The following is a 21,036-nucleotide window of genomic DNA, read 5'->3' as shown; positions in this document are numbered from 1 at the left end:
ACTGACTGGATTCCAAGAGAGGGCAAACGCGTGAGGGGAAGACAGAAAATTAGGTGGGTAGATGAGATTAAGAAGTTTGCAGGTATAACGTGGCAACAGAAAGCACAGGACCGGGTTGATTGGCGGAACATGGGAGAGGCCTTTGCCCTGCAGTGGGCGTAGACGGGCTGATGATGATGATGATGAACAAAAAACACAGCCGTGGCAGTTGTCTGATGTACAGTCAATGATATACAGTTTTCAAGTATTGGTTCAAGTTACGTATAGGGCAACCTGCTTATTGTGTTTCCTTTACCTGCGGTACCCGAGACAGGGCCACCTGCAGCCGCAGTGCGGGACTGAGCGTGCGTGCCAGAAGGCTCAGGCAGCCGAGCAGAAGCAGCAGCGAGAAGAAGAGCAGCACGAGGCCGGCAGTCTGGTCGCTCAGCTGCAGCCGTGCCAGCGCGTTCTGGCCTGCGAACAATGCACGTTGCTGTCCTTCGAGATCTCCGTTTCAGACGCGAACGATAAAATGCGCTATACAGGAAAGCTACAGCAGCTACTAATCACGTGTGTGCCAGAAGGCGGCGACTGCAGTTTCTGAGCGACAACTTAAGTAATTACTGATGCAAGATAATCAGACGTCTGATAGGCCTTCCTAACAGAGTTTTCCAGGTATGTATCAAGGAGGTTAAAAAAAAATTGCTGGAGTGGCGATTATTGCGCAAGAGTGAAGCCGTACCCACCAAAAGATGGCGGCTGCGGCCGCCATCTTAGTAGGGGCATGATAAACCATCGCCGCTTGGCGAAGGAAAGCGAGCGTTTTCCTCGCACGCCAGACGAGTTTAATATGGCAAGTTTTACGGGTCAGATACTGCTCCAAGTGTGTCTTTGTGTTACTAGTTTTCCTAAATAAGCCTCAAAGCCATGGCAAACTTGATTGGAGATAAATCGCCAATACGCCTCTCCACGGGTTACTTTTGTCGGCAACGACGATCTTTTATTTTGTAGTTAACGTAGTATTTACACTAACCGATCAAAGCCATTTGATCTGTAAGTAGGCACCGCCAGAAAAGAGCGTGTTTCCGAGCTCTTTGGTGGGCAAAAGCTGGCTTCAATTTGGCTGGCAAAGCGTTGCATGAGCTTCCACTCCAGAATTTTTTTTAAAGCTCCTTGGTATGTATACGTCAGTTCTAACGACACACCAGATTTATGGAAGGACCACTAACGCACGCGAATGTATTCTTCCGTTCTTGGGTAGCGCGCAAACGGACGAAACACGAAGAAGACGGGGCTTTGTGAGCTACCCAGCAATGGATAGGTTCCACCTGGCCCGTCTTTCAGTCATACTGTAATGGTATTTTTGGCATCTCTGTGTCCAAACACTACCAGATGGCTATCGAATATAGTGCGCTCTTCGTGTAGGAAATACCAGCAGCAACAGTATAAAGGCCTGTGGGAATGCAGCCATGCAAGATGACAAGGGGATGGGGACGGGCTAGAAACATTCTTTGTAAAGCGTTTCTAGTACGTCTTTTTGTAGCATGCGCACGTACCACTGGTGTGACCAACGGGGGATGGGGTCCAACCCCTCCCCCTCGCCCAGATTTTTTTCAATTTTGCTTGTGTATATACACGCACACAAACGCACGCACGAACATAGAGTGTGGTTGAATTTCTGGTTACGCTCCTGGCATGTACACACCACGGTGGTCTAGTGGTTATGGTGCTTGACTGCTGTCCCGAAAGTCGGCAGTCAAGCACCATAAGTAAGTAAGCAGCCGAAAGTCCAGCAGCCAAGCAGCAGTCAAGGTGCTTGGTGCTTGACTGCTGACCTGAAAGTCAGCAGTTAAGCACCGAGCACCAAATCCCGGCCGCAGCAGCCACACTTCAGTGTATGCAAAATGCTAGATGTCCGTGTGCTTGGATTTAGGTGCACATTAAAGAACCCCAGGTGGTCGACATTTACGGAGCCCTCCACCATGGCGTCTTTGACAATCATATCGTGGTTTTGAGACGCATAACCCCAACTGTTATTACTAGCATACGCATGCAATGACGGATGCGTCACAGCACGATGAAATACAACAGGAGTTACAGGACTGATTATCATTAGACCGCGATACAGGTTGTGAGTTCTCTAGAACGGTGCGAGGGAAACTGAAGAGGCGAAGAATGTTCGAAATCGCCTTCCTGGCTCAAAGAAAAGCGAAAGTGGGTGTGGTCAACGTTTTTATAACCTTGGTTCTAGAAACGTTGGGTGTGGCGGCGTCGGATTAACGAAGGTTGGACAGTGTTGCTCGCCGTGTTTGAAAGACAGGTTAGCACTCATCGTTGATAAAGACTGCAAAAACTTTCATCAATGCTTAATTCAAGAGACCTCAAGCCGCTTTAACATGAATGCTACAGAATGTGACAGTAGCGCATATCCTTTCCTAGCGCGTCACAAGTAATGCGATGCGACGCTGTTTACATGTGCATTGCGCATTATCGAAGAGCTCTCATTTTCTCCCACCGCTGCTGCCATGTGGTGTCCGAGGAGTGCGCTCAAACCTGGCACGATGGGGTGCCGCCATTTCCTTCCTCGTGATTTACGGTCCGTAAGTCGACTTGCCCATCGATATCCACCCCCGCCTGGCGAATTAGTGCGATGCGCCTTCCTATAGCGCATTACCTCCGTTCACACGGATCCGATGCGCTATAAAGTTGGTGCGATTCGATGCGCCAATTGTCGCATTCATATAAACGCGGTCTGCAGTTAAGTGTTCCTGTTAAAATGACAGCTGTTCGGTGAAAATATTGTAACGACGCGGGATCGACGATCAAAAGGAGAACGACCAACAAATACGCTTTATCAGTAGCTGAAATGACAACAACGTCTCCTTCGTCCTTGCACTGGGGCCAGTGTCCTCGCGCTGCTTCATTGTCGACGCTACTGGCACATACGCGCGGCATTATTCCCCCTTTAAAAAAAAACATCGTCCCGATGATGAAAGCCCAGAAAACAGGGTAAAAAAACACTGCGCAGTTAGTCACTGAAAGTATGGCTTCATCCGAAGCACGTGGACGATTTCTGGTGAATGTCTTCGGCGTTTGGAACACTGAAGGCCGCCCGGAACAACCTCGTAATTGACGTCACTGATGCGTCGGAGGACTTCGTAAGGCCCGAAGTATCTCCGCAACAGCTTTTCAGAGAGTCCACGACGACGAATAGGTGTCCAAACCCACACTTTGTCGCCCACGTTGTATGTGACGGGTCTGTGCCGGAGATTGTAGTGCCTGGCGTCATAGTCCTGTTGTTCGGTGATTCGCAACCGGGCAAGTTGCCGAGCTTCTTCTGCTCGCTGCGTAAATTCTTCAGCGTCCGTCTCTGCGCCATCATTTTCATGAGGGAGCATCGCGTCTAACGTAGTTGTAACTTCACGGCCGTAAACGAGACTGAAGGGTGTCTTCCGAGTGGTCTCCTGACGAGCCGTGTTATACGCGAATGTGACGTAGGGTAGGATGTCGTCCCAGTTCTTGTGCTCTACATCTACGTACATGCTTATCATGTCAGCCAGGGTCCTGTTGAGACGTTCGGTTAACCCGTTGGTCTGTGGATGATACGCCGTTGTCTTCCTGTGGGCGGTACCACTTAGTCGCAGAACGGTGTCCAAAAGCTCGGCCATGAACGCGGTACCTCTGTCAGTGATAATAACTGCGGGAGCACCGTGCCTTAAAACGATGGCTTCGATAAAAAATCGCGCCACTTCAGCCGCTGTTGCCCGTCGCACAGCTCCTGTCTCGGCGTATCGGGTGAGGTAATCGGTGGCGACGATTATCCATCTATTTCCAGTAGTAGACGTGGGGAAGGGGCCCAGAAAATCCATGCCGATTTGTGCAAATGGCGTCGTCGGCACATGAATAGGTTGCAACAGGCCGGCTGGCTTGATGGATGGTGGCTTGCGGCGCTGGCAATCTAGACATGTCTGCACGTAAGTTTTCACGACTGTGGCAAGTTTCGGCCAGAAATAGTTCTGCCTAATCCTTGCCAATGTCCGAGTGTAGCCCAAGTGACCAGCGGTCGGCTCGTTGTGGCAGGCGTGCAGGACCTCACGTCGGAGCGATGAGGGAACGACGAGTAGTAGCTGCTGCCACGAGGTGAAAAGTTCTTTTGTAAAGAACGTCGTTGCGCAAGCAGTACGACGCCAGCCCCCTTGCAAATAATTTCGGCATGCTATTGGTTCGTCCTTCAAGGTAATGAATGAGCGGCAGCAGTTCAGCGTCGTCCCGCTGCTGTCGTGAAAAAGCGGCAGTGTCCACGACTCCCAAAAAGGCCGTGTGGTCGTCGTCTTGGTCTGCTGTTTCAACGGGAGACCGAGAAAGGCAGTCGGCATCGGCGTGTCGTCTTCCCGATTTGTAGGCAACAGTGAAGTCGAACTCTTGGAGCCGAAGACTCCAGCGTGCGAGACGGCCGGATGGATCTTTCAAATTAATTAACCAGCAGAGCGAATGGTGATCGCTGATAACGGTGAACGAGCGACCGTACAAATACGGGCGAAATTTGAGGACTGCCCATACCATTGCGAGGCATTCTTTCTCGGTCGAAGTGTAGTTGGCTTCTGTTCGGGACAGCGTCCTACTGGCGTAAGCGATCACCTTTTCGCTGCCGTCCTGCCACTGTACGAGTACTGCTCCAAGGCCCACATTACTAGCGTCTGTGTGCAATATCGTTGGCGCGTCTTCATCGAAGTGGGCGAGCACGGGAGGCGTTTGCATGCGTTGGCGAAGCTCGTCAAATGCCCGTTGCTGGTCTTTGCCCCATGCGAATGGGATATCTTCCCTGGTAAGCTGGGTCAATGGCCATGCGATGCGCGAAAAATTCGCAATAAATCGCCGGTAATAGGCACAAAGTCCCAAAAAACGTCGCACTGATTTTTTGTCCGATGGGGTCGGGAAATTCGCCACGGCAGCAACTTTATCCGGATCGGGCCGGATTCCTTGGCTGCTGACGACGTGACCTAGGAATTGAAGTTCGTGAAAGCCAAAGTGGCATTTTTAGGGTTTCAATGTCAGACCGGCCGAGCTTATTGCGTCAAAAACTGTTTCCAGTCTTCTTAAGTGCTCCTCGAACGTTGCCGAAAAGACAATCACGTCATCGAGGTACACCAGGCAGGTTTGCCACTTAAGTCCCGATAGCACAGTGTCCATTAGACGCTGAAACGTTGCTGGCGCCGAACCTGAAATTCATAAAGTCCGTCGGGCGTGACAAAGGCGGTCTTTTCACGGTCTCTCTCATCCACCTCAATTTGCCAGTAGCCGCTTTTTAAATCCATTTTAAATCATTTTTTTTTAAAGGGGGAATAATGCCGCGCGTATGTGCCAGTAGCGTCGACAATGAAGCAGCGCGAGGACACTGGCTCCAGTGCAAGGACGAAGAAGACGTTGTTGTCATTTCAGCTACTGATAAAGCGTATTTGTTGGTCGTTCTCCTTTTGATCGTCGATCCCGCGTCGTTACAATATTGAAGAAGTTTGCGGTGCAGTTACTTAGAACGCGTGCACCTTTATTCTTTTGAGGCTGCTGTATACCGTCGAAACTACTGAGGGATATGGAGGGGTGGAGGGTTCAAGTCTGTCGGTAAGTGGCTTCATTTTCACTTGGACTAAATGCCAAAAGGCTCGAATAGATGGACGTAGGGTGCATGTCACTGGTGGTCAGTATTAAACTCAGGACCCCACTATGGCGCACCTCACAACTATATCGCAGCTTTGGCATGTACAAAAGAAAAATTAGTTTTCAAACATTCTCTGCCATTCACTCACAGGGTCTCACGCAGCGGCTCCCGTTGAAGGCGCAGCAGGTGCGGACTGTGTTTATCACGAGGCCGTCGCTGTGCTCGGAGGTCATCTTTTGCGGAGGCTTCGCTTCTTCGAGCTGCGAAGTACCGGTACTTATGTGATGCCGTAAATAAAACCAAACATGACTCTGGCGCGGTACAATCAGGCAGGCGATCGCTCCTGGTGATATTTTTTTTAGCTGCCATACGCGGGACGCTGGGGCTGACCACACACACGCATATAGATGAGCTAATTCACCAGCTTAAACATCGTGCAAGAGGACTTTCGCTCTCTTCTGCTTCGATACACAAAGCTGGGATGTGTGCGGTGCACGTGAAATGAATGTGCGGAATCTTCACGTTTGTTTTGGAGGTACTGAGGTGCGGCAAGGGCTGAGAGTAAGTAAAATTCTAAGCGACACATCCGAGACACGAAGTGCGACATAACTTCACTGACGAGTGAAGCCACCTACCTGAATGATGAAACTGGTGAGCGGCCGAGTGAGCGCACGCAGGTGGTTGTACCGGAGCAGACGGTGCTTGCGGTCCAGGGCCTCCACTGCCATTCGCGATGACGATTCTAAGAACGCTGCAGCACAAACAATTGTTTGATAGGATTTACGTAAATATGCAGACATAGTAGCACATGCAGGGAGTTATTATTAAGGGCTACGAATAGTCGATGAAGTGGATGCGCTTGAAAGACGAGGACGAAGAAGAGACGGGGCACACACTGCGCAACTTACAACATGTTTATTGGAAAAAAGGGGTATACACTCAAGCACGTGACACAGGCCCTGCGCATTACACATTACTGAGCACTCAAAAATTCAATCTCTTTCTCAGTTAATGTCAGTGAAGCTATGCTGACACACGATTCTGCGAGTTCTAGAATATATTTTGCTTCAACTACGAGCCTCGCCGATTGATTATGGTTGCGAGATATGACTGTGCACTGCCCAAATTTCGGGGGGCAGGAGCACCTTTGGCAGTGAGTTGCGAGATGGCCGTTGTTACCGTTCCTGACGTTATTGCTGTGTTCTCATAGACGCTCATTTAGGCAGCGCCCAGTTTGTCCTATATATACCTTTCCACATGAAAGTGGAATCTTGTTCACAACACCCTTTTGGCACTAAACGAATTTAACCCTGTGGTTCACGTCGCAGACGAGAGGCGCACTGGAACAAGGCTCTGTCAGTCTGCACAGTGTTGATAATTTCTGCGGAGCGGAAAATACTACCTCCACACCCGCCTTCTGAGCAGCTTTCTTAAGGTTGTGTGATATGCGATGAATGTATGGGATGACCACTACTTTTTTGTTCCTGTTAGGCTTACCGCTGTTGTGCTCACAAAAAGATTGCTTACATAATCTTTTCACCGGCACTTCGGACACAGACACTAACACGTGGTCAGGGTAGCTTGACGCCTTTAGTCGATTTACTTGTTCTAACAAGCATTGCTGCACACGATGAGGGCATGATTTATTAAGTGCATTAATTAGACACATCTTGGCGGTGCTTCGTTTCACGAGTTTAGAATGAGCAGATTCATAGTGTCAAATCGGTTAGTTACTTCTTGGCTGATAACCCCAGCATGCATGGTTACTGCGAAAGGTGATATACAGGTATAAATACTTAATGGATCCGTTTAACGGAAGTTCATTCGTCACCTGCAAAGGCGCTAACGTCTGCCTAAAGGCGGCCAAGGTTCCTTCTACATCAAAGTGTAAATATTGCAGTTGTAGTGAGGAAGAGAAAGAAGAGCTTCCGCGTCTGTTGTTGCTGTGCACGCGATCTACCTTCGGGTTCTGCCGGTGCTATACCTCGACTGTTTAAGACGTTGCCGTCGCACAATAAATCGTCGTACGACATCTGGTGGAGGTTGCTGGAATCCCTGGCCTCAACCTGGAACTTCGCAACCGAACGTTGCCAGCTGTTTCAAGCACTATGACCGACGCTGTTGATAATCAGCCTGAAGCCGCTGCCCCTTCCGCCAGCTGCGGCGCCGTCCAGCGGCAACGCGACCCTCCAGTCTTTAGCGCAGCAGGTGAGACTGACGCAGAAGACTGGCTTTCCATCTATGAGCGCGTCAGCGAGCACAACAAATGGGATGACCCAGCACCTCCACCAGATGTCGTACGACGATTTATTGTGCGACGGCGACGTCTTAAACAGTCGAGGTATAGCACCGACAGAGCCCGAAGGTAGATCGCGTGCACAGCAACAACAGACGCGGAAGCTCTTCTTTCTCTTCCTCACTACACAGTTAAGAAATCATGCCCTCATCGTGTGCAGCAATGTTTGTTAGAACAAGTAAATCGTGTAAAGGCGTCAATCCATCCTGACCACGTGTTAGTGTCTGTGTCCGACGTGCTAGCGAAAAGATTAGGTAAGCAATCTTTTTGTGAACAGAACAGCGGTAAGTCTAACAGGAACAAAAATGTAGCGGTCATCCCATACATTCATCGCATATCACACAATCTTAAGAAGGTTGCTCAGAAGGCGGGTGTGGAGGTAGTATCTTCCGGTCCGCAGAAATTATCAAGACTGTGCAGATTGACAGAGCCTTGTTCCAGTGCGCCTCTTGTCTGCGACGTGAACCACAGGGTTAAATTCGTTTAGTGCCAAAAGGGTGTTGTGAACAAGATTCCACTTTCATGTGGAAAGGTATATATAGGACAAACTGGGTGCTGCCTAAACGAACGTCTAAGAGAACACAGCAATAACGTCAGGAACGGTAACAACGGCCATCTCGCAACTCACTGCCAAAGGTGCTCCTGCCCCCCGAAATTTGGGCAGTGCACAGTCATATCTCGCAACCATAATCAATCGGCGAGGCTCGTAGTTGAAGCAAAAAATATTCTAGAACTCGCAGAATCGTGTGTCAGCATAGCTTCACTGACATTAACTGAGAAAGAGATTGAATTTTTGATTGCTCAGCAATGTGTAATGCGCAGGCCCTGTGTCACGTGCTTCAGTGTATATAAGTGGCGCTACCTTTTTTTTTCAATAAACAAGTTGTAAGTCGCGCAGTGTGTGTCCCGTCTCTTCGTCCTCGTCTTTCAAGCGCATCCACTTCATCGAATATGCAGAACCAACTGGCCCTACTAAGTGCACTCACAGACAACTAATAGTATTACACACAAAGCAAGCAATCAATGCAGCATGTAGTGGTGGTAGCAAACGAGAACAAAGTGCTACTCCTAAAACATTGACGTATTCAATGCTAATGAAATCTGTATTGCCTCATTGGACCATTCATTTAACGACTAAAGCAAAAAAGAAAAAAAAGTTTTATGCTGTGATTATTAGAAAACGCAACTGTGTATGTGCAATATCAATTCGCAAGCGCGCACAAAGAAATACATATTATACATTACACAAAAGCTTTTTGAACTTTATACAATTTAAGTGCACAGTGGAGTAATAATAAAACGAAGAACGGAAGTGAACAACAAATTATGAAGTCTTGTTAGACTATTGGGTTCTTTTGACAATTGTTTTTTTGCGTGTTGTGTTTGAAGCAATGCAGGGAAGGAGATCGGTATGATGAGTAATGGGAACAGATGCAGTAGTACAAGGCCACCCAGGTGATGTTTAATTTGCTTGTACGTTAGGTCACAGCAAGAGGTTGTCACACCCGGAGCGCTCGTTTCGTTCGATGACCCTTTAATGTTGGGGCCAATTCCGATTTCCTAGTGGTTATTCGTTTGCTTTGTATATAGATGCTCGCTCCGGAGCTAAAGCTTTTTCTTGAGATGAGCAAGTTTAATAGATTAGACGCTTTTATGCTGTACTTCAAGGAGCGACTTGAAGCATAAAGATGGGCTAGTATGTTAAACTAAAATTTTAACTACGTAACAAAAAGAAAGGACGGTTACGTGCTTTTGATCGATTTGTGTATTAAAACAAATTGCATTCCCATGATATTTCGAAGAAAAACTAACTACTTGTTAGCAAAACGGCGTATTATGCTTTTAGATAGTATAGCTAGAAACGCATAAAGGCCGCACTGAAAGCGGCTTCACGTTCAGCTTTAATTGTCTAAATATGATAATGGCAATAAGAATAATTGAGTAAGGACGACTGGGGAGGCAAAGGAAGGTTGTGGCTAATTTTTTGAGAATGTCACTCGTCTACGTCGTCTCTTACCGCAGTCGGTCAGACGCTGCCAAAATGATAAGCCTTGGCTAGGTAGGTGTTGTAGAGATGCTCACCGAAGGTGACCTCGAAGGGCAGCAGCACGACGAGCGTGAGCCAGTTGAAGAGGCCGTGCGCAGTGGCCACGGCGAACGCTTTCCGCAACTCGTCACGTCGTGTCACCTGAGAGAGCGCGGCCACGCTGCTCGTCACAGAGCTGCCCAGGTTGGCGCCCATCACGATCGGTATGGCCTGCTTCACGCTCAACACTGCCACAAACCAACGGCAATCAGATTAGTGGCTCTGGAACGTATACGGGACTGCAACCGCACTACTGCTGAGGAACAGGGTAATGTAACACTGCAAACACTGACATCTGCAAACAGACGTCAGTGCACGTCAAAGGGACACCAAAGCGAAAAATGTTTCTTCTCTTACTAGGTAATTAACACCAAAAGCACAACTATCGCCGCGAGAAGACGCTTAGTAGGCGAGAAAATGCGCAAACAGAAAATGCCGATGGCGACGCCTCCTTGAAATTCTCTCACCAACGCGCTGCGACGTCACAGGTTTCGAAGGCGTCTATTAGGGCCTGAACATTTCTTAATCGGTGAAAAATAACTACATTGCCATCTGAGAGGCCAGAAATTTAAGGCTAACGTTGCAAACACTTCGGCGCTAAATTAACAATGAAAACGTGACCTTAATTTTCTCTCGCATTATTAAACCTATCTTGGTAAAGTTAACCATAGGCACTAGAGCCTTCAAACAATAATTCATCAGTCTAATTTAGATCACTGTTTCAGTTTACAGTGTCCCTTTAGAGAACCGCAATTGATCGAAGTTGTCCGGAGCCCTCCACTACGGCGTCTCTCACAGCTCGAGTCCATTTGGGACGTTAAACCGCACAAAACTTTTTCACACGAATGTGTTCTATGCTATAGGGTCCACCAGGTATTGAGTGACGCCATTTTCGTGACGAAAAGCATGACGCATCCACGCGCAACGATTGCCCACTAGGGTCTGTACTCCTCGAATTCATGATTCGGGGCGCTTCACGAGTTGCCGTGCTGCCAAGGACATTTCCTAACTGCACCGAAATGCTAGCACGTTAGTAGAAGCCGCGTGCCGTGCGAAGCCGCCTTGCGGTCACTGACACACAAATAGTGTCCATTTCGTGGCAAAGTAGCGCAAGGTCCCGAAGAGATTCACAGACAGCCTTAGGCTTCGCTTTTATACTGTTTTGTGAACAGCCGTGGCTGCGGCATTTATCATGCGACCAGCGCAGCTCTTTTGGTACCACACGAGGCTGATTATGGTCACCGACGTTGAGGGGCATGTGGCATTAAGCGCCAGCGTGGGTGCATCAACATCGAAGGCTGCCATGTCGCCCTAATAACAATAAACACAATGCGAATTGAATTTCTTGATATCCAACAATGCTGCAACAACTTCTATGAAGAAATGCTTTGAATTCATGATGAATAATTCCTGTGAAAGAGGGTCACCATTGATACGAAATGACTGGTTCCCCAGACGTGAAAGACAGACGTCCGTTTAATGGCAATACTAAAGGCGAACTGCTGCACCGGCCACTTGCCCGTGCCCTCGATGCCGCCTCGGTTTCCTCTTCTTCGACAGTCTAGCACGCTTTAAGTTGCTCCTTTCCGCACTATTTTGCAACAACCATCATTCTCGTATAACATTCTGCCGCGGTTCATTTACTATCTCCCTAAAGCACTGCAAGTAAAAAAAATCACACCATCTCCTGCTAAAGGAGACCTGCGGCGATGCGAAGCAGCGTTTCGGCATGTAGAGCCCGCGTTTCAGAGGGGGAGTGGAGAGGGGAGGGGAGAGACGCAAAGGGGAGAGGGGAAGCGGGGAAGGGGAGGGGAAGCGGGAGAGAGGGAGAGGGGAGAGGGGAAGAGAAGTGGGGGAGGGAGAAAGGGGAGGGGAGAGGGGGTGTGGAAATGGGAGAGGTGAAATGGAGAGGGAGAGTGGAGAGGAGGTGTGTGGAGAGGGCTTACGCATGCTCATGCGCAGTAAGGGTGGTCACGCCGCACACCACCACCACCACCACCGGATTGAACTCCGCTATAAGATGCTTCACATCTAAAAACGTTCGTTCATGCGTTGCTTCGTTCAGGTCACATTGCGCTGCACGAACCTGTTACTCTAAGCTGTAAACTTTCGCGGCTAACTCTTGGGTCAGAATTATGTGGATCGGCTACACACCGCGGTCTCTGCCACGCCTATTTCGCCGGCTTAGCAAAATAGCGTTCAATCGAAGTGTTTAGATTGTGATTGTTAGTACAGAGCAGTGGTGTAGGCAGAAATTTGTTTCGGGGGAGGGGGGGGGGGGGGCACGGCTTTGATCCGACGTGGGGTCCGGCCAAATAGTGTGGTCGAGTGTCATTTTGTTCTGTCTATTCCATAACAGAAAAAAAATTCGGGGGGGGGGGGGCACGGGCTTGGTGTGCCTCCCCCTGGCTGCGCCACTGATACAGAGCAAGAATCCTGTTGACGGTAGCGTCGACGCTTCACTGGTTATCACTGCAAAATACAGTAAAACATCGGTGGTACGATCACAGCTCATACGAATTTCGGGGTGATACGAATTTTTCGTTGGTCCCGGCCAAGGCCCATTGGCCTGCAATGTAATGGAGTACGGTTGTTGCGAACCGATTTTCACCCAGTGACGTTTGATACGAACGTACGCTACCGCCCAGGTACGAAGAGGTGCTGTCCGCGCTGTTGCGGAAGACGCGCCGAGCACGAGAAAGCGCGGGAACGCAAGCGTGTGCACGCGCCGCACCGCCAAATCGTCGGAATCACGGTGTAAAAAAAAAAACACTTTTCTTACAGTCAGAATAAACTTTCGGAAGCGCGTCACGGCCTCCGAGATTGTGTGCGCGAATCTTTGAGGCTCTTATGTGCCTCCGTGTGCCTTCGCGTTTAGATTACAGAGGACACAAGAAGCGTACGGTGGGGGGCTAGTTGGTACCACATGGAAAACATAAATCTGCGCCTACATACAGGACACAAGAAGAAAGATGTGGACGGGACCAGCGCAGTCCCGTCCACATCTTTCTTCTTGTGTCCTGTATGTAGGCGCAGATTTATGTTTTACAAAGGACAATAGCGCCATGCTTTTTTTTAACGCGTCGACGTGGGCTGCTGTTGTTGTACTGTGTTTACACGTGCCTGACTCTTGCATCAGACATCCTATGAAAGGTGCACCAAGACCGAATGCGACGACGGTCTTGGCGAAGGAGTCAGGCCTCACTACGTCAACATGCGCGACCGTTGAGGTCGCACTTGTGCAGGCACGGCCTAAATCTCCCAAAAAACATCCCCAACACCTCCGCAATAACGAAATCATAACACTGGACCGTGGTTCTGTAATTTTGTGGCCTTGATCCATCGCGTCAAAGCGCTTCCTTTGTTACTTTCGCTGCAGTACTACGGTGTCATGCAAAAAAGCATAATAAAATTTGGAAGGGGGCTACTGCTGTCGCGGGTCGCAACGCACCTGGTTCATTAATTAAATACGCGCGTACGGGCTGTATATTTACGAGTGCTGGTATGATTGCCGACATCTAAAAACTTAACTGACAATCGTTCAGGGTTCTTGCGGACATTGTTGCGGCCCTGGAAAACAATCAATGAAAACGTACGCCAGCTTTCTTTTGTCGCATGCTAATTTTCCATGCTTTCTGGTGATACGAATTTCGGATGATACTAATATTTTTTGGTGGTTCCGTGAGATTCGTATCACCGAGGTTTCACTGTATTCGTGTTTGTTCGTGAGGGTAAATGGCAAATTAAATTTCCTAAATTATTTTTTTCCGCATTTTCTTAAACGGGAAATTGAGTACATCATAGGTCTTACGACATTGTTTTGAACAAAAAGAATGTCATAATATCGCACTGCATACACCTCGGTAAAGCTGCATTTAAAATACGCACAGAAAGCGTTCGTTCGACCAGAAAATACAAATTGAAGCTCAGTCCAGTAGCACGAGGCATAAACACCTTCTGTTCTCTAAATGCAAATAGTGTGCAATGTGTTAACACGGTCGCCCGAGAAGGAACCCGTCATGATGCGTCCACTCGAAGTGACACTGAAGAACGTTGAGGCTTCGTTCCGTAAGTTTATATGCGGGAGCACATCGGGGTCCGGTTTTGACCTTATCAAATAATCTGATAATGTGAAACTTACTCAAAATCAACCACGTGTTGTTTTGTCTTTGTCACTGGCTAATCAACGTGTCCTTAAAGGGGCCCTGCAACACCTTTCGTTGTTATATTGGAATAGTCCCATTATTGACGTATGACTCTTCACGAGTCATACGCCGCAAAAATTTTTCGAATCCGTCAAGTCTAAGTGGTGTTACCAAATTATAGAGATCACGTTCCGCAGCTTTCTCTCTCAACTCAACGCAGCGAGCGCGCGGAAAGCTGCGCGCGGCGTGAGGGGAGGGAGGGAGGGCGGAGGTGCGAGGAGGCGACGTCAGCGCCGGCGGCATTTTTTTTTTTTCATTTTTTTCTCTCTGGCGTCTCGGCGCAACCACGTGGTCTGTGCCGCCACTTCCGGTCGGCTTGCGTCGTTCTCGTCGAGCGGAGTCGATCGCGCTGTGTATCGCGCGTGCTTGAAAACTGCGCGTCGGTTTGGTAATGTTGGGTGTGCACCTCGAACGCCGTAGTGTTTTCATCGCTCTGCCAACCATGGAAGCAAACGTGCGCGCTCGTTTGGAACGAATGACAGCTGAGATCGGTTTCGGCCCATACTCCGATGCACCGCCTCGTAAGACGGCACTGGCAGACGACCCCGAAGCGCCGCCATTACCGGACGCCAGCATTGTTATCGGAGACACGCTGCGCCCGTGCCTCGGTCGGTCGTGAGAACGTGCCGACGATGCAGTTCTCAGCTGACGAGGCAACACTCGAACGGCTGCCACTCTCAACGGCAACCGGCGATGGTCAAAAGCACAGAAATATTCACGTTTTCGGCACTGCGCATGGCGAAGAAAACGGAACCACGCAACTACGAGCAGACGAGCTGTCGGTGAGACCGGAAGTGCTAATATTAATGTTTGTTCGGTGTTTTTAACGCGATAACATAATATAAACATACATATTATCTACTTATTGAACTCAAAATTAACAACGAAAGTAATAATGAGGGTGTTATCGTGATTATAACATCAGCCAATGGTGGAACTGCCGACAATCGCGTCATATTTTGCGGACTAATACATCATTTGTCGAGAGAAGAGGGAGCGATTTTCAGCTGACTTTGAGAATTTATTGTAAATTCCAGGCCGTGCGTATCGCTATAATATTTGGCTCGCGTGTTCTCGGGAGCCTCGACTACCGATCGGCAGCGCTTTTTGAGCATGCTCGAAAAGTGTTGCAGGGCCCCTTTAAGAAATATGTCCCGCATGCTCGTAGGTGGCATGGCATACAAAGCAACATAATATCGTAATATAGTGTGACATTCTCCGTGTCGCCTTAGGTACACAGATATAAAAATAAGTGCATAATGACGTAAAGTTGCGCAAAGAAAGACGAGGACAAGAAAGTGAACACCACAAGCGCTTATCTTTCTTGTCTTCGTCTTTTTTTGCGCAAATTTACGCCATTATGTATCAGTACCGACTAGCTCGCCTTTCCGTTTTACTTCACTTTAAAATAAGTGCGTCGGAGGTGGCCAGACAATCAAGGAGAACCTGCTCAGCAAACCAACGATATGCACTGGATATCCGCACATGATTATGCATAACTGACGTGCTCGATGGAAATGTCAATGTAGCGGTTGGAAAGCTGCCATGCGTGCAGAACGACGTTCACCAAAAAATAACCAGTGTGGCTCGTGCACTCGCCAGGATAAGGGCACATTGCACGCAGCAAGAGCAGATGATTTAGTCTCCATGAACTGCACATTCCATAACACAATTAGGCCTTTAGCATGGCCTCATTCTTTATAATACAACTCGGCAACACCGCTTTACACCACCTCTCGCTAACAACAATCTAGCCAATAGAAACGCTTACGTGTTCCGATCACATAAAAATATGCTTAGTGACCCTCTGCAACTTTCTCTTATTATATCAACTCGTGTGTTTAAAGACAGGCGGGCCCAGTGTGATGAATTGAAGAGGACACACGCACAAACTGTCTCGCTTAATGACGTTTGGGCCAGAGGATCAGCTTTTTGAATGAAGCGGACAGTACGCTGAAGAAGGGTGGGCCCTAATCGAAAAGTTAGCGAAACTATTCGTCCTGACAAGTTCTTTTTTCTCTCACGAAGGCAGATGCACGAGCCCGAGCGTTATTTCAAACCAGTGATTTCATACGTATGTGTTTCTCTTATATTGTATGTACATGGAGGGCAGCAAATTGCTTCTGCTGGAGCTATGCCTAGATGGAATCCTTAGTTCCTTCACTACAGCGTAACTACAAACGGTGGTGCACGCACGCTGGGATCCGACCAAGGTGATGGTGATAGAGGTGGACGATGACGAACTCTGCACGAGCACGGTGACGAGCAGGCCCGTCATGATGCCCACGACGGGATTGCGGATCACGTCGCTCTTGGGGCCCCGGGTGGACGACCGGTGTCCGGCGAAGAGCTTGAAGGCCGAGCTCAGCAGGTCCAGCGAGACGAGGAACAGGTACCAGCACGCCAGCAACACGGCCATCTTGCCCACCATGGACAGCACGAACTGCGCCGAGCCTTCTGCACGTAGCGAGAATGCAAAGTAGGTCGTTGCCACAGGGTACGTGGTACGGTTACGTTTGTTCATACAACCTGACGTGGATGGTCGATGCGACAGGTTTTCTTTACAACTAATGGATTCATCCCGCTGCATTAAAACAGCTCCCCATCAGCCACCTTTCAGACTCATTGCACGTTAGATAGGACGTCTCTGCGTGCCACCTGTATCCCGACTGTACTGTTTGATAGAAAGATGCATTGATATTAAGTGCCGAAAGGAAGGCAGAAAAGCGGCTCTGTGCTCTCAGCTTACGTGAGCTGGTTCTGCACGCGCATGTAAAAGATAAACAGTGCCAAGAAGACAAGAAGGCTAACAGCACAAAAACGACAGAAACAAAGACGAGGAACACGAGACGAAACGCGGTCGTGTCGCACTGTCTGGGCATTTCTTTTATACCCGGGTTCCTTTTCGTGCCTCTATTTCTGGAGACACATCTGCATGCACAGGCCCGTCAAACTTGTCTTTGTCACTGCTGATAGCAGTGGAGACGGAAAGGGGTGGGTAGTACTGAGCAGTTGCCTTCAAAACATGTGCAGCATCATGACCTCAGGGTGCAGTGATGCGCGAGTTAACGGAGCCATCGACGTTAGCTAGCTTCAGACCCCGAAAAAAAGGCTATCTTTAGGCGTCCACGGAAATCTACGTCTTCCCCTTCGCACATTAACATAATGAGAGGCGAGAATCGAATTCGTTCTCCAGGGCTCACACACAGAGCTCCATAGAGGCAAAGTCATTTGCAGTGTGTAGACTGTGGACAAGTCAAACAGAGTAGGCGAATGCAAGCGGCAGTGCTTAGTCGTACAACCGTATTTGAAGAGTAAACGAGGAAGAATTCATCGTTACGATATATCTTATGGGTAGGGCAGTTGAGAAAATATAATTGGGGACACTTGGCACGACAGGATCGACGTCTGACACAACATGCAAAGCGTCCTAAAGGTGTTGTGTATCTTACGAAATGTAATAATACATTAGCACACCACCGCAACCAACACCACTGAATCGAATGAGTTTCTAACAGGCTCCTTACAGTTCGAACGGATTCTATTATTCACAACTTTAACGCGCCTAATTAAAGTTAAATTCCAATTAAAACTGATTGCTTGCGTTGGTGTGGACACCCGTTCGCCGCGATTTGATGTAGAATCGTGCCAATGGATTTAAGTAGTAAATAAGCTTGTCAAACGACGTGCCGCATCGGCTGTTCCGACACGACGGAATGTGTTAGGAGATGGTTGCACCTTACTAAAAATGCTAGAATTGGCTACGGACTCTTGCCATTCGATGGGTCTGATGGCTGTTAGGCTAGCATGCTTCGGGCTTTTTCCTTTACCAAAATTCTCGGTTCCTATTAAATCACGGATACAAAAGATGAAAGAGCGTGACAATGAAGCACTAACTTACCGCTGAAGTTTTATATTACTCAGAACAAATATTTATCGGAGTAGTAACAACTGAAGCTGACGTAACTTCAATGGCCTGTAAATTATTATCAGTTGCAGCTTATTATCAGTTGAGATTTACCTGGAAGCAGACTTGTCGTAATCCATGGAAGAGTTGCTGTCGTGACAAAGACAACTCCCCTGTCGAACCAATGTTCTCCGCGACATTTGACGGTACACAAGTGTTCATCGTGCCAATTACAACGGCTTACTGTCTTCAGAATTGATCCACAACTAACTCAATCTCTGACACTCTCATGCCTCACCTTCCCTGTCTTCCGGCTGCCTGTTGCTGACGTCGGGGTCCTCCACCTGGAGCAGGGAGCGCACCGACAGAACACTCGAGAAGGCCGCTTCGCAGCATTCGCCTCCCTCGGCCTTGGCTACCGCGGATCGGACAGCCTCGCTGGGCGCAGCGTCGGCGGGCCGACGCACCTCCAGAACGTCGGGCGTCGGGGGTTGCTCGAAAAAGCTGGGTATGGTCAAGCGCGGCGACAGCACCTCGGGTGCAGCCGGCAGGCCACTGCCGGGATGTCCGCGGTCTCCCACCGAAGTTCTGGCGGAGACAAGGCCGGCTCGAGGCGTCGCACGTTGAACTGTGGCGGGCCCAGAGGATCTCCTGACCGCCGCCGTCTTGGCGTCCTCGAGGAACGAAGGGAGGCCTCGGACGGGCGTTCCTTCCTGCGTCAGACATGGAGGATGGTTGGGTCAGACTGCAACAAAACTAGGACTAGAAGGGGTGCGAATATGCTTGATTTGAGAGAAGTATCAATCAGCATCAGTAGCAGCCTATTCCACGCTGCAGGACGAAGGTTTTTCCCAATGATCGTGTCTGCCACACCGGACAAATGGGAAACCTAAGGTTCTGGTGGGCGAGTGTTATAGCCGTATATATTACCCGGTAAGGGCGCTGTTTAATGTAGGCGAGATTAAAGGTACGCTTGCTCAAAATGGGTTTTCTGTAGATTCATAATCGCTCTTGAAAAGCGCAACACAGGTCAGAGGCGAGATAGGAGGAATGACTATAGATAGCGCTCAGCTTGTATCTCCTTTCATTCTTGTCTCGCGCTCTCAAAGTATTATGAACGATTAGCGTGAGCGTTTGGGCGAGTTGGTAATTCATCCTCAAGAAAATTTCCACAGCGCGGAAAAAGACGAACGGACGAAAAGGGAGCTGACGCGGACCAGCGCTGAGCGTGTCTTTTCCGAATTAAAGATCAGTTGGAAATCGGCGCTTGTCCGTGTCAGCTCCCTTTTCGTCCGTTCGTCTTTTTCCGCGCTGTGGAAATTTTTCTGACGATGTATTATGAACGCACACAAACTCGACGAACTTGCTATTTTAGTACACTATAGAGTAAAAATTTCTGATTATGTTCGCAACCACTTCGTCTACGATATTGTGTATGCGTAGGCCGAGCGTGTGCCGGCTCGTCGGCTACGTCATCGACTGCCATTAGTGGGGGCACTTGCATTCACCGCGGCGCTCCTTGCCTCGCCGGAAGGCCCAACTTCGCGGCCACGGTTTGTCGAGGGCGCGGGGTGAAGTGTTCGGCTGGTCGCCGGACACACAGTAGCTACTCCCGACTGCGGCGGCGGGCGCTCGTTGCTTCGACGGCGGCTCCGTGGCACGGTGGTGGTTCTTGGGCGCGACTGCGTGCCTGAAGACGACGGTCTGCCGATGGACCGCGATGGCGGGCATTCGGACCTCTCCCTGAAGCTGCTCGAGCTCTCGGAGCATGTCGCATCTGCGGCACACAGCGTATTGAACATCGTCATCTTCGAACAGAAAGCAGTTCACGAACACAATCACTTTCAAGTAGCGTCTCGTTGTCGTTGTCTACTAGCACTTTCCTAACGTGAAAATGACATTTCTTCCTTCGAACACTGCTGCTGTGTACCAAAATCCGCCATCTCGTGTAAGTGATAAGTGCAACTACCTCCTCATGTTTGCTACGGTAAATACCAATACCAACCTCATTTCCCCAGCGTCGATGTGGTGTGTAACATAATCAATACACTGATATTACTCGAGGCCACTTGGAATTAGAAACAGTGTTATCCGCCTAAAGTTTGACGGGCGTAGTCTAGGTCAGAGAAACCGCTGTAATCACACGTCAACTGAGATTCTAAAAGAACAAACTACTACAGGGCACATCAAAGCGCGTTAGAAGGGTATAACGTGAAATACACTCACTTTGAGAAGTTCTGCGTGAAATAGGATCGATTACAGGAAATCAAACGTTTGTTTGCTACCAATAAAGCAATAACGTACCATGCCCATTAACATGTGCATTTCCAGTGACCAAGTGTTGCCGTTTGCAGATATGCCCTAAATTAAACGCGTCATTAGAGCTAAACATAAACTCTAATGAAATTCAGAGGGCGCTGCGAAGTTAGGCGACACAAGGCTAAGATAGCACCTGCAAAAAGATCCATGTGTAAACTGTCGCTGAAGGAAGTACTGTTTTTATTATTATTATTGCGACGTTTAAACGCGGTGTTTTATCGAAGGCTAGAGGGTCCTCGCCACCTAGCACCTCATTTTGGATGGTGTTGAGGACAAGGTCGACGATGAAATAAAGGTTGCTCCACTGTTCGTGTAAACATCTGGCGTGAACTCGGAAGCACATGAAATTGCAGTGCGACTGCGAAGCGCTTTCACTGAGCCTGTGGTCTCTGATAGACAATGCTCCCTCGCTGCTGGCGTTTCAGATATAGGGGGAAACATTTATCAGCCATTCTCATTCACTGCTAGCTAAGTGCTGCTGCTGTCACATACCTCGTGAATCAGCAAGCAGACAAACCGCTGACTTCGGCAGGGTTCAGTAGTTGTTTTTTAGATAAATGGACTATAGCGCAGTCGCGAGTTGCCATT

General features: G+C 48.9%; 1 protein-coding gene across 1 annotated transcript; it reads right to left on the bottom strand.

The window, feature by feature from the left end:
• Positions 1–277: 277 nt before the first annotated feature.
• Positions 278–19,899, bottom strand: LOC119395092 (sodium-dependent phosphate transport protein 2B). The gene is made up of 7 exons (XM_037662384.2): positions 19,747–19,899; positions 18,428–18,842; positions 16,419–16,679; positions 10,014–10,205; positions 6,271–6,386; positions 5,784–5,895; positions 278–453 (listed from the first exon to the last, which is right to left on the bottom strand). The coding sequence occupies exons 1-7, from the start codon at positions 19,897–19,899 to the stop codon at positions 278–280; spliced, it is 1,425 nt and encodes a 474-aa protein (XP_037518312.2).
• Between the last annotated feature and the right edge of the window lie 1,137 nt (positions 19,900–21,036).

The sequence above is a fragment of the Rhipicephalus sanguineus genome, chromosome 5 (genome assembly GCF_013339695.2).
Source record: "Rhipicephalus sanguineus isolate Rsan-2018 chromosome 5, BIME_Rsan_1.4, whole genome shotgun sequence".
Taxonomy (NCBI): Eukaryota; Metazoa; Arthropoda; class Arachnida; order Ixodida; family Ixodidae; genus Rhipicephalus; species Rhipicephalus sanguineus.
The sequence above is the reverse complement of the archived record's forward strand: the minus strand, read 5'-3'. Positions and strand labels throughout refer to the sequence as shown.